Source organism: Zalophus californianus, chromosome 14 (assembly GCF_009762305.2).
Source record: "Zalophus californianus isolate mZalCal1 chromosome 14, mZalCal1.pri.v2, whole genome shotgun sequence".
Lineage (NCBI taxonomy): Eukaryota > Metazoa > Chordata > Mammalia > Carnivora > Otariidae > Zalophus > Zalophus californianus.
Window position 1 is genome coordinate 7541573 of NC_045608.1, and position 14244 is coordinate 7555816.

General features: G+C 41.9%; 1 protein-coding gene across 6 annotated transcripts in view; it reads right to left on the reverse strand.

Annotated features, from left to right (window-relative positions):
• The window catches only part of CFAP251 (cilia and flagella associated protein 251), a 66275-nt gene that overhangs the window by 39978 nt on the left and 12053 nt on the right, over nucleotides 1-14244 (reverse strand). For 5 of the 6 annotated variants that reach the window (XR_004819629.1, XM_035724092.1, XM_035724091.1 and 2 more), the window contains 4 exons: nucleotides 10881-10992; nucleotides 10532-10612; nucleotides 4347-4424; nucleotides 2403-2453 (listed from right to left, as the gene is read on the reverse strand). Coding sequence is in view for 5 of the 6 variants with exons in the window: in XM_035724092.1 (XP_035579985.1) it covers nucleotides 2403-2453; nucleotides 4347-4424; nucleotides 10532-10612; nucleotides 10881-10992 (322 nt within the window). In the remaining variant the exon portion in view is untranslated. The remainder of the gene's footprint in view (nucleotides 1-2402; nucleotides 2454-4346; nucleotides 4425-10531; nucleotides 10613-10880; nucleotides 10993-14244) is intronic. The other variant, XM_035724094.1, reaches the window with a different exon arrangement.

The following is a 14244-nucleotide window of genomic DNA, read 5'->3' on the forward strand; positions in this document are numbered from 1 at the left end:
ATTATAAGTGACGTTGGTAATAAATATAAAACAAAGCATTTGTCAATACGGCATATTTTATAATATTACATTGATTTACAGTAGGAAAAAGATACAATTAAAAAACCAATCACTAAGAAATCTCTCCCCCGTGGATTGCCATGGTGCAGGCCATTCTGAACCTCTGAAGGTCTGCTAGGAGCAAGTGAAGGGTTGTGTACTGGGTTAAACTGTTTGCTTAAAGCAAATGAAAAGGTGTTTAGCCACTTGTTTATACCTGTTCAATTTCTCTTACTGAGGTTTCAGAGACTGATGAAACTAATGTCTATCGTGAGCAAAAGCATGCTCCAGTGTAAGATATCACAAAAATAATTATCCCAGTCTTGTAATTATAAACTTTTTTTCCCATAAACTATTTTACCATCAGTAGAAATTAAGTACTGTACACAGACATGCCCCTGACTCCTCAAGAAATTTGTGCTACATAAAATAAGGCACTAGGGCCATCTTTCTTAGGCAACGTCTTGGAGACCAAGTGTAGAAAGAACCCAGAGTGTTAATGGAGCCCCTCAGGGAGTGTTTAATGAATGAATAAATCAAAGAAACTCCTCCATGTGTCATGCGATACAGCAGGTTTGCTGCCCAGTTCTCTAACTACACGGAGAAGACCCTAAGGCTCACCTCTTCTGTCTTGAACACAAGAGGGTTAGTAAAACAATAACTGGTCAAGTAAGGGCATCAGGTTCTTCCTAAGAGCTGTTCTGCTTCTATACAAGGCATTTTCATTTCAAGCTGAAGTCAGTCCTCGTTTGTGTGTTCTGTATTTGCAAATTCACCTCCTCACTAAAATTCATTTATGACCCCCAAATCAACCCTCATGGCACTTTCATGATCGTTTGCAGACATGTGCACGTGCAGAGTGGCAAAAATTTGACTCTCCCTGTGCGCACGTTCCTAGCCGAGGTCGAGCAAGGACATGCTCTGCCTTCTTGTTTCAGCTCTCAAACTGTAAACAAGTGTCATTTTCAGGGTCTGTTTAGTGCCATGTTGTTCACGTTTTTGAGGTGCTTTCTGTTGGTGATGGCAGTATTTATTTATTTAAGATTTATTTATTTGAGAGAGCGAGAATGAGAGAGAGAGAGAGAGAGAGAGTACATGAGAGGGGAGAGGGTCAGAGGGAGAAGCAGGCTCCTCGCCGAGCAGGGAGCCCAATGCGGGACTCGATCCCGGGACTCCAGGTTCATGACCTGAGCCAAAGGCAGTTGCTCAACCAACTGAGCCACCCAGGCGCCCGGTGATGGCAGTATTTAAACTAGCCCCAAACATGGTACTGAAATGTTGTCTAGCATTCCTAAGTGTGAGAAGGCCATGAAGTACCTTCCAGAGAATATACCTGAGTTAGATAAACTTCATTCAGGCATGTGTTTCAGAGCTGTTGGCTGTGCGTCAATGCTAATGAATCAACATTATGTATTAAATATGGTGTCTTCAAACAAAAACACACATAAAACAAGGTTATGTATCGATCTGTTGATGAAACTGGTTTTTTTTTGGTTTTTTTTTTTTGTTTTTTTTTTTAATGAAACTGTTCTGACCCGAGGCTGGCAGGAACCCAATCCTGTATTTCTCCTAGGAGCAATGATTTTGTATTGTATTCACTAACTGAGGTCTGCGGAGACTTTATGGAACGTAACTGCCAGGAATAAATGAGAATTGGCTTTACTGTTTAATAACTTTGATTTATGAAAAAGAGTTTGCAGACAGAATAATCTCTTTGTATTCATCCATCTCATCTTTTTTTTTTTTTTGGCATGCCCTCTTAAAAATAAATTTCTGTAAATTGTACCAAGAGTGAAGAAAGGAAGCAGAAGAAACACCATAAGGTGCTCACTGAGGGCAGATTACATGGTTGTCAAATGCAGAAGTTGTTGCAGGAGACAGGACCCAAGGTCCACCTCAGATGCGACAGCTCCAGACAAGCAGGCAAGATAAACAGTTTCCCGCAACACCTGCCTCACCACCTTTCTACTGGCTCTGAAACATTTAAATACCCAAGACTGTGTTGTGTTACTCTAAAAGCTGGGTAGACTAAAAAGGAGCCACTCGTGTTCAAATATTTATTACATCAGTCCAAAGTAACTTCCATTCTTTGTCATAGCACACATAGGTTAGTAAAGCCATCACTTTTTTGGATATTTTCTCAGCGCAGTCAACTTTCTTTTCCATAATATTTTATTTTGCACAATGGTTCCATTATTTTCAGCTGACAATTCAATATGGTAAAGGACCCAAGTAAAAATGTCAAATGATTTCCCAACGGTTTAATATCAAGACATACAGAGTAGCCCAAAGTGACTAAGCTTACACATACTTATTTACTCTCCACAAAATCTGACACATAAAAATGCAATAGGCATACTCACTTTTTCTGTTAAACGTGGGGCACTGTGAGCAAGTATATTTCCCTCTTCATACTGATAAGTACAGAAAAAATAATCACTACTACAAAAAGACCTGGTTTCCAAAAGAAAGAACTAATATAACCACAAAATCAAAACAAATGCATCTAAACAGGGTCAGAGCTTTGCAATCTCTACAGATAAGAGAATCTGCTGCCTCCAGGAACAGCTGAAAACATTCTGAAAGAGGGGCACCTGGGTGGCTCAGTCGTTAAGCGTCTGCCTTCGGCTCAGGTCATGATCCCAGGGTCCTGGGATCCAGCCCCACATCAAACCTGGCATCGGGCTCCCTGCTCGGCGGGAAGCCTGCTTCTCTCTCTCCCACTCCCCCTGCTTGTGTTCCCTCTCTCGCTGTGTCTCTCTCTGTCAAATAAATAAATAAATAAAATCTTAAAAAAAAAAAAAACATTCTGAAAGAAAAGGAAGTACGTAAAAAAATGGCACAAATGACTGTGACTTTAAATGGTAGTAAATGCAAATCTGATTGCCACAGTTATAAGGCATTAAAGCTACAATAAGTACGGAAAGTAATGACAACCACTGAAAATTAGTGATTGTTTTTGTTTTGCATTTTTAATTGAGGTAAAATTCACATAACATAAAATTAACCATTAATCATTTTATTATTTTTTAAAAGACTTTATTTTTTTTACATTTTTTAAAATTTAAATTCAATTAATTATAAAGATTTTATTTTTAAGTATCTCTACACCCAACGTGGGGCCTGAACTCACAACTCCAAGAGCAAGAGTCATATGCTCCGCTGACTGAGCCAGCCAGGTGCCCCAACTATTAATCATTTGAAAGTGTACAATTCAGGGACATTTAGTACATTAATAATGCTGTGCAACCATCCCCTCTGTCTAGTTCCAGGACATTTTCATCACCCCAAAAGGAAGCCCCCTCTCCTTTAAGCTGTCATGCGTACCCCTCCCCCAGCCCCCGACAACCACCACTCTGCACTTTGTCTCGTGGATTCTCCTATTCTGGACATTTCGTATCAGTGGAATCATACAGCATGGGGCTTGTTGTGTCTGGCTTCTTTCACTTACCGTGATGTTTACGAGGTCCATCCACGTCGTAGTGGGTGTCAGTGCCTCGTTCCTTCTTATGGCTGAATCATAGTTCATTGTACGGATGGACCACATTTTGTTTATGCATTCATTAGCTGGTGGACATTTGGTTTGCTTCTACCTTTTCGTTATTGCAAAGAATACTGCTGCTATGGACACTTGTATGTATGTATTTGTTTGAATGCCTGTTTTAAATTCTTTTGGATTGGGGCGCCTGGGTGGCTCAGTCGTTAAGCGTCTGCCTTCGGCTCAGGTCATGATCCCAGAGCCCCGGGATTGAGCCCCACATGGGACTCCCTGCTCCGCGGGGGGCCTGCTTCTCCCTCTCCCACTCCCTGCTTGTGTTCCCTCTCTCGCTGTGTCTCTCTCTGTCAAATAAATAAATAAAATCTTTTAAAAAAAATTCTTTTGGATTTAGGAATTGCTGGGTCATAGGGTAATTTTATGTTTAACTCTGATTTTTTTTTTAATCTCATGATTCTGCCCTGTGTCAGTATATATATTACTGATCTGTTTGCTAATTCCTTTCTAAAAGGGGGTAAAAGCCAAGGTCCTGAAAAACCCTGTATTTTTTAAACCTGTTAAATACATTCAAATAAATATTTGCTTCATTACTTTAAAAAATTAAATGAAATTTAAATTAGCTGCTTCTGATTTAATACACTAATTTCCAACGAGACTAAAATAAATGCTATAATTAAATCAAACCATTTTAATACATATTTATTGCTTCCTAAGTAGATACTATATTGTTACATTACCAAAACATCTGTACTCAGGGAATGAATATATACTTGTCCCTACATTTAAGGCAAATCAAAATATTTCTACTTACCCACAAATAATATATTGCCTGTGTTTTACTATTGCTCACCAATTCTTTATTATTTGTTGGATTAAAAGTAAGGTAGTTCTGAAATATAAAGTATGGAAATATATTACATTACAATAAATTTTCTGTTTCTCTCTGGCTAAGCTAAATGTTAAAAATAAATAAATTTTTATTATAATAAATAGCTGAGTAGGAATATAAAACAGAAAAAACACAGCATTTTGTAAGCAATAAGAATATAATTTAAACACTGAGTGTTAAAATTAATGGTCTCAAATGTGTTCCCTTTCTTATTTAGTCTTATTTATTATAATTCATCATCTGTAAATTGGAACAAGCAAAAGTAGCACAATATTCACTAATAACCTTTACTCTGTGTCCTTTTGGACAAAAACTGCTGCATACACATTTCTAAATTTGACAAGGCCACAAGGTAACTTGCAATGAATGCCAAATACTGGAAAAAGTTTCTGATTCTTGCCAACGTGGTGAATAGCATGGGCCGCCTGGCTCCCTTCCCAAAAATCAACCCCGCAGTAACTATGGAAGTGAGGAAACCACAAAATGCAGAAGCTAAACAACACAGCAACAACACAGTGGAGACCCCTGGGGAGACTTAGGCACATGTCCTGCCAGGGTATGTGGTTGGGACAGGGTGGCTGCAGCCTGATGTGAAGGGCTGCAGGGGGCAGCCCTGGGAGACAGATTCTAGAAACATGTCTTAAGTTCCATTTCTGCCACCTCTACCACATCACCTATTCCTTGCCTACTCCAGGAATGTAAAGGACCAGTGCCAGTGTTTAAGAAGTAATTTCAGGACAGCTCAAAGGCCTGGGGGGTGGGAAGGAGTGGGGAAGATCAGATGGAAGCAAGTGCGTGGACAAGATCTCACAAAGGCTGGAAATCAGTCGCAAATCACTGCAATCTATGATTCAACTAATCAAAGTTAATCTCTGATTAACTTTGCCAGATGCCAGCAAGAAGTAAAAGTAAGTCTTCCTTGGAGGAAGTTATCATCCTGAGCCTCAAATTATTCCTATACTTTTTAAAGTACGACATTGGGCATTCGATGAAACATAACCAGGCATATGAAAGAGACAAATCTAAATGACTGACAACTGAGGAGGGAAGCAATCATCTGAAAGAAACCCCAGGAGACGCAGGTATAGCATTGACACACAGACTTGACAATAACCGTGGTCACGATGTGCAAGAAAGTAGAGGGCGAGAGGGTAATCTCAGCAAATAACTCTATTTTTAAAAAGAATTAAATGGAAATTCTAGATCTGAAAAAAATTATTAAAAAAAAACTCAAAATAGGATTTAATAGAAAATTAAATATAGCCAAAGAAATAATTAGTCAGTACAAAGGGAAGATAAATTATAGGAGAAAATATCCAGGCTGAAGGATAAAGACACAAAAGAACAGAAAATATAGACAAGACAATAAGAGACATACAGGACAAGATGGGTCTAATGTATGTATAATTGGAGTTCCAGAAGGAGAGGAAAGATTTTAAAAAGGTGATAAAAGTATTGTTTAAAGAAGCAGTGGTGGAGAATTTTGCAAAACTGAGGAAAGATAAGACATCCCAAGTTCAAAAACCCCAAAAGATATGTTTTGGGTATTTTTTTTTTAGATTTTAATTTTTATTTATTTATCCTTTTTTGTAAGTAATCTCTATGCCCAATGTGGGCCTCAAACTCATGACCCAAGATCAAGAGTTGCATGCTCCGCTGACTCAGCCAGCCAGGCACCTAGTTTTGGATTTTTTTTAAATCAACGTTTCCATATACATATAGACACATCATCAAAAACTGCTGAAAACCCACAGAAAATCTTAAAAGCAGCCAGAATGGAGCAGGAGGGGGAAGACACATAACTTTCAAAAGAGGGAACAATAAGATTGACAGCTGGGGAGCCTGGGTGGCTCAGTCGTTAAGCGTCTGCCTTCGGCTCAGGTCAGGATCCCGGAGTCCTGGGATCAAGCCCCGCATTGGGCTCCCCGCTCTGTGGGAGGCCTGCTTCTCCCTCTCCCACTCCCCCTGCTTGGGTTCCCTCTCTCGCTGTGTCTCTCTGTCAAATAAATAAATAAAATCTTAAAAAAAAAATAATAAGATTGACAGTTGACTTCTCAACAGAAATAGTGTTAAGTCTGAAGACAATGGAATAACAGCTTCAAAGTAGTGAAATAAGAGAACTACCAACCTACAATCCTATAGTTAGGGAAAATAGCCTTCAAAAACAAAGATAATTACCAAGAGAAATGAAAGCGTATATCCCTACAAAGACTTGTGCATGAAATTTCATGCACCTTTGTTTTCAACAGCCACAAATCGGAAATGGTGCAAATGTCTTTTAACAGTGAATAAAGAGATTGTGACATATCCATTCAATGCATGACTATTCAGCATTAACATTATAAAGGACACATAAAGAATAATAAGAAGGAATAAACTATTGCTACATACATGGATGAATCTCAAAAATTAAACTGAATGAAAGAAGCCAGAGCCCTCCACAAAAGGAGTCCATTTCTGTAAAATTCTAGGGTATGCAAACTAATAAACATTAATAAACGGGAGGGTAGATGTTGGGAGATGGGTGGAGGGGGAGTTGAGGTTTATTCCCATCACAGTGGAAAGTCACTCAAAGACTTGAAGCAAGAGAGTGATATAATCCGTTTTGCTTATTTAAGAATTATCACTCTGACTGCTGCAGGAAGACTCGTAGGATTGGGACAAGAGTGAACACAGATCAGCTGGGAGGATGTTGTAGTCATGCAGGAGTCATGCAGTGGAAACGGAAAGGGGAGGAAGGATTTCGGAATGCGTCTGCGGAGTACACAGTACTTAAAAGACATAGGAATGGATGACAACACCCAGGAAGAAGGTGTAGCGAGAAGAGGAGCCCCCACAACTCAACCCTGAGGCCTGCCAACAGTTAGAAGGTGTGTGATGAAAGACGACAAGCGGGGCGCCTGGGGGGCTCAGTCGTTAAGCGTCTGCCTTCGGCTCCGGTCATGATCCCAGGGTCCTGGGATCGAGCCCCACGTTGGGCTACCTGCTCAGTGGGGAGCCTGCTTCTCCCTCTGCTGCTTCCTCTACTTGTGCTCTCTCTCTCTGTCAAATAAATAAATAAAATCTTTTAAAAAGAAAAAGAAAGAAAGAGAGAGAGAGAGAAAGAAAGAAAGAAAGAAAGAAAGAAAGAAAGAAAGAAAGAAAGAAAGAAAGAAGGAAAGAAGGAAAGAAAGAAAAAGAAAGAAAGAAAGAAAGAGAAAGAAAGAAAGAAAGAAAGAAAGAAAGAAAGAAAGAAAGACCAGCCCACAGAGGAGCCCAGGAAAGGTCAGTGAGCCAGCAGGAAAGGTGTCTTGAACCCCCACTGGGAGGGGTGCTACTGAGGATTTAATAGTGCTCGTCAACTTGGAAACACCACCAACTGACCGTGATAAACACAGATTTGGTAGAGCCATGGGTGGGTGGAAGACAGATCAAAAGAACCAAAATGTTCATCATCAGTAGGATAAATGAGCTGTATTATACTCAAACAAGGAGAGATTATACAGCAGTGAAAATTAATGAATTATAGCTCAATAATCAACATGGATGAATCTCAGAAACAAGGCGGAGAAAATGAAGCAATTATGACTCCAAATATGTAACAAACAAAACAGGTAAAACAAAATAGGATAGTACTGAGGGAGGGGTGCCGGGCTGCTTAGTCAGTAGAGTGTGCAGCTCTTGATCTCGGGGTCTTGAATTGCAGCCCTATGTTGGGTGTGGAGCCTACTTAAAAAAAGGTTGGGGGCACCTGGGTGGCTCAGTTGGTTAAGTATCCAACTCTTGATTTGGGCTCAGGTCATGACCTCGGAGTCCTGAGATCAAGCCCCATGTTGGGCTCTGCACTCAGTGTGGAGCCTGCATGAGAGTCTCTCTCTCCCTCTCTTTCTGCCCCTCCCGGGTCATGCACACTCTCTTGTGCGTGCGCGTGCGCGCATGCTCAAAAAAAAAAGAGAGAGTACTGAGGGATACATACATTGCTGGAGAAAAGTATAAAGGAAAGCAAGAGAATATGTAACACAAAATTTGGGACACTGGTTAACTTTAGAAAGCAAGGTTGGGGACGAGATCGGGGAAGGGGGACAAAGGGACTTCTAGGGTTTGGGTGATGCTCTTTCTTGACCCGGCAGTAAACACACAGGTACATTCTGTTTTGTTCCTTAAAATGTACACATTTTGCATGTATGCCTTATTTAGCAATGAAAATACAAAGAGATCAAATATTTTGTGCACAAAAAAGCAAGAGATGATGAAGTAAGGAAGCGGGTATAGACAGCTCTTCGGAGACGTGTTACTATGAAGAGGCACAGAGAGCAAGAACTGGAAGGAGATGTGCCGTCCGTCCATGGCGTTCCCCAAAAATGGGTGACATGAAAGCATGTGCATCTGCGGAGGGGATAACCATCCAGTAGAGGGAGAGCTGATCACTGCAGGAGAGGGCCTTGAGCACATGAGGGGGTGGCATCTCGTGCCCTGGCCTCTCCAACACTTAGAGGGGCAAGACACAGTGGTGAGGTTGAAAGCAGCCTGTAGGCCTGGGAGTGAGAACAGGCCAGCGTTTGTAACCGATGGCCTCCATTCTCTCAAGACAAAATGAGAGAGGTCATCAGACGAGAGAAAGAGGAAGGGCTGGGGAGCTCGGAGGACAAGACAGTTGTCTCCAGAAACGAAACAGCCAGCCTATTAGAAAGCCAGGCCATGCTTGGCTAAAGCCAGCGCTCAGGGCGCCTGGGTGGCTCAGTTGGTTAAGCGACTGCCTTCGGCTCAGGTCATGATCCTGGAGTCCCGGGATCGAGTCCCATATCGGGCTCCCTGCTCGGCAGGGAGTCTGCTTCTCCCTCTGACCCTCTTCCCTCTCGTGCTCTCTATCTCTCATTCTCTCTCTCAAATAAATAAATAAAATCTTTAAAAAAAAAAAAAAAATAAAGCCAGCGCTCACTCGCCCTTTGTGACTCAAGGCCAAATTGAGGGATTCGGTTCAGCTGGGTGGGCAGGAGCGCAGGCAGGCTGACGGCCGACTTGGGGCCTTGCACTGCTGTCCAACAGCGCGTTCCATCGTGACAGAGACGTTCGCTCATCTGTTCAGTCAAACATGGCGGCCACTAGCCACAGGTGGCTGGTGAGTACTTGAAATGTAGTGACGTTGAGGAAATGAATTTGTAGTTTTAACTCACTTTAATTGATTTAAATCTAAGTAGCCACAGGTATTCAGCAAAGTTTCATGACACAAAATCACACAAAAATCAGTTGAGTTTCTATATACTAGCAATGAACAATCCAAGAAGGAAATTAAGAACATGAATCCACTTATGATAGCATAAAAATACCTAGGAATAAATCTTAGGTTAAAGATCTGTACACTGCAAGCTACCCTGCTGAAGGAAATTCAAGAAGACATAAGTAAATGGAAAGACAGCCTGTGCCTGGGGATTGTTAAGACGACAGCAACTACCCAAAGCAACCCGTAGATTCAGTGCAATCTCTATCAAAATCCCAGGTGGGTTTTTTGCAGCAATAGAAAAACTGACTACGGCTGATGGCTACTGTATCAGCTCAGCTTACAAAAGCTGTGAGGAAAGTTTTTTCGGAGACCTAGACCTCCGACTGGGTTCTAGGTCCAGGATCCAGGTATGTACTTTCCACAGTGTCTGGCGCATAGTAGGTACTCAGCAAGCGTAGGATGAAGGAAACAAAGGTAAGATGGTGCAGAACAGCAGAGTCAACTTTGTGGGTGTCCTTGGCAAGTTACTTCAAGCAAATTGAGACTAATAATTTCTGGATATTAGGAGTAGTGTAGGGCACGCTTCTAGAATAGGAAAGGCTGCTGGACCATGACTTTAGACAAATTATCTAGTAATTAATAGTAGCATTCCACAGATGTTACTAAAGAACTCCTCCTCAGCATGTCTGCATGGGTTGCGTGAGATACTTTATGTAAAGAACTTAGCAGCATCTGGCATATAATAAATGCTTAAAAAATATTGCTATCATCAAGATTAAAATGAGATCAAGGATATGAAAGTGGTTTTTTACAAACCATAACCAAACTCCAGCAAAACCAAAAGTAGGTTTGGACCTGGGCTCAGTGAAACTGTAGACATATCTTTACAGACTCATATTGAGCTCACCTGAACACCATACTCTTTGGGAAGGTTGAGGGTACACGCTGGCGTTTCCACTGCTAAAGTCCACCTCCAGATGCAAACTTTCTGTGAGTGACAGCAGATAGAGGAGAATGAGAAGGTTCCTGAAGGCTGCTGAAGTACCCTACACCTCTTGTGCTAACCCTGTAACTTTGGCTCATGGAGCACGGCACTGTGAGTTAAGCCCCAGGGAGAGAGCCCCCGACAAGGGGCCATGGGGTCCGGTCGTTCCCTGAGAGCATCATAGATGCCATGTGGCCTGAGCAGAGCTGCTCACCGGGACACACTCAACAGGCTGGCCAGCCTGCTGAGGCCGACTCCAAGGGCCTCGTACCTGGATTTCAGCATCTGAGATGGTTGCCAGATACTTGGCGTCCCGGGTGATGGCTATGGCCCCGATGCCGTTGCCTTCTGGGCAGCTGTCAAATATTGTGTGCACAGGAATGCTGCAGAACAGGGCAGGGGAACACCCGTTTGTTGGGGGTCTGCCTTGCTTCCCAGACAGACTCACTTCAAAAGCCTAACGGCTATGGAGGAACCAAACGTGGTCCATCCATACAATGGACTATGATTCAGCCGTACAAAGGAATGAAGCGCGGACCCCTGCTGTACCAGGGGTGGACCCCGAAAACATCACGTGAAGTGAGAGAGGACTGGCACAAAGACCACATGCTGTATGAGTCCACTGATAAGTAAAGTCCAGAATTAGGAAATCCATAGGGACAGAACCCAGATTGGTGGCTGCCAAGGGGAATGGGAGTGACGGCTGATAGTTTTGGGTTTTCTTTTTGGAGGATTGAAAATATTTTGGAAACAGGGGCGCCTGGTTGGCTGGAGCATGCAACTCCTGATCTCAGGGTTGTGAGTTCGAGCCCCACGCTGGGCATAGAGATTACTTTAAAATCTTTTTTAAAAAAAAGCAGTTGGAACTAGATACAGGTGGTGATCGCACAACACTGTAAATGTGCTAAATGCCATTGAACTGCATACTTTACAATGGTGAACTTTTAAATTATGTGAATTTTACCTCAATTAAAAAAAAATAAAACTAACTCAGCATTATGCAAACGTGCTATTTGTTCTCTTCATGAAGTCAGCCATCACTCACTATTGAGCGCTGATTCCGTGCCAGGCACGAAGGATGGAAATATGAAAAAAGATGCCTAGGACAATACCCCAGCTCTCAGGAAAACGAGCACCCTCCCACCTAACCGGGAATATAAATAAGCCCAAGCTTTCTAGACAGCAACTTAGCTGCATCTATTAAAATTTTAAATGTACATACCCTATGACCCAACAATTCCTCTTCTACAGCATTTTCCCAGAAAAACAATAGCAAAAGTAAACAAATACAAATTCATGTTCATTGTGGCACTGCTTTAATGGAAAAAAATCTGGAAACAACACAAATATCCATGGATGTGGGAACTGTTAAAAAATATTATGACATAACCATATAATGAAAAACTAGGCTTATTTTCAAAAAGAATGAGGTAGATGTGGGAAGGTCACCAAAATTTTGTGAAAAAAGCAAACCGCAAAACAGTGTAGGTAGCATCATCCTGAGTGAGGGAGAGAGAGTGCATGCATTTCTGTGCACAGAAGAGTCTAGAGGACGGGACTCGAAACTAAACAAGGGTGACTCTAGAGATGTGTTTGGATGAGGAGGGACTTTCATTCTTTTTTTCCGTCATTCACTTCTGTACTGTGTCACTGGCAAGACTGTAGACCGTAAGAAGCAGGCAAAGCCTTGTCACATGCAGAATTAAATTAGAAATTTAAGTACCTAAGAGAGCCCAAGAAATGCAGGAGACAGCAGAAGCAAGGATGTGAGTGATGTGAGTGAGCGGCAGCATGGGGGACAGGGAGTCCCCGACCTGCACTGGCAGTGAAGGGCGGGTGGTAGGAAGTCCTAATCCACATACATGGGCTGGTGGTTCCCCATTGCTTTTCATTACGGAGCCCTTGTTACAGGAAACATCAACAGGCCTCAGTGGTCACCCCCACCCCAACTGGCTGGGACCAAGTCTGTGCCCCAGCTGAGGACCTGGCTGGTTCTCTGTCACTTGAGAAGACTGCATCCCCCTGGGAAGTAGCCCCCAAATTCACTTGGGAAGGCAGTCCTAACACTGCTGTGAATGACACAGTGATGTCCTTAGTGGGGAAAAGCATCTTATCCCTGTGGATATTGAGAATTAAATATAGAGATGGTGATGTCAGTTGGGCCTGTACTATAAACATATTGGTGGGAAGAGAATTTGTTTATTTTGTTTAGGAATGGGTGATGTTTAAGAGAATTTAACATATCAGAGCCTCTGATGGATTAGATTTGTGATTCTAATTTAAAGCCTGTAGTTGATTTAGACTTGTGATTTTAAATTCAAATCACATTGGTTTATAAACAATATTAGAATACTTATGAGAACTTAAGATTTGTCATAGTTATGTCTAATTTATTAGATTTACAAGAATTACTTAAGTATGGGTGAAGGGTTCATTTTTTAATCAGACTACTAAAGAACTTAAAGATAAAACCAAATATATTCCATTTCTAAGTGCAGTTTAAAAATGTTTAAAAGGAATTAATAATCAAATCTGTGAGTGGGGCCAAACATTAATCAAAACCCCCTTAAAGGCAACTGCAGGGCGCCTGGGTGGCTCAGTTGGCTAAGCGATTGCCTTCGGCTTAGGTCATGATCCTGGAGTCCTGGGATCGAGTCCCACGTAGGGCTCCCTGCTCAGCAGGGAGTCTGCTTCTCCCTCTGACCCTCTTCCCTCTCATGCTCTCTATCACTCATTCTCTCTCTCTCAAATAAATAAAAATAAAATCTTTAAAAAAAAAGGCAACTGCAAAAATATGCTAGATTTATAAAAGGAGTAAGATTTATAAGTTGAATGAAAAGCTTAAGGAAAAACTATGGTTCTTATAACTTTAATAAAATGAATATTCATTCTAAAACCAAATAATCTTTTCTGGGTCCCAAAGTCATCATTTACTATATCATAAAACTCATATGGACATATTGAATTCTTCACCACAGAGGCACTTTGTAATTAAGAAGAAAAAGTCACCGCCAGAGTCACCCCCCGATCTAGTGGGGAGATAGCTTTTCAAGCAAGAAAAAAGCAAAGAATAAACACTTTTTAGGAGGCCAGCCGTGCCTGCGGAAGGGGTGCTATCAGCAACAGCTTCAGAGAAGAGACATGTGTGAGGGGCCCGCCCTTCCCGCCTGCAGATTCTCTGTCACAGCATGTAACAACTTTCCCTCGTGTGTAAGTCGGACGTCCCAGTACTTGCAGCTGGAAACATGTGACAGCCACAGGTGACAGCTAGTCATGCAGAAGGGGAATTTCACTTTCTGGGGGACAAGTTCCTGTGGCTACGATGCAAGATGCATTTTCCCTCTAACACAGGCTGGGTTGGCAAGAGGCAGCCTCTGAAGGGTGTTCATCAGGGAAGCAACACAATCAGATTTTGCGTTTGGGAGATCACACTCAAAAGGCTGTGGAGAAAAACCACGTGATGCTACAGGATGATGTTCACGTATCTGTATTTAAGACAAGAGCAAATATTCTGGAAGGAAACACACCAAATTGACTACCTCTAGGAAGAAGACAAAGATTGGAGATGGTAGCCAAAGAAGACATTAGCTTTCAATTCAAAATTGGTATATCCATGCACTAGAATCTTGGAAAGA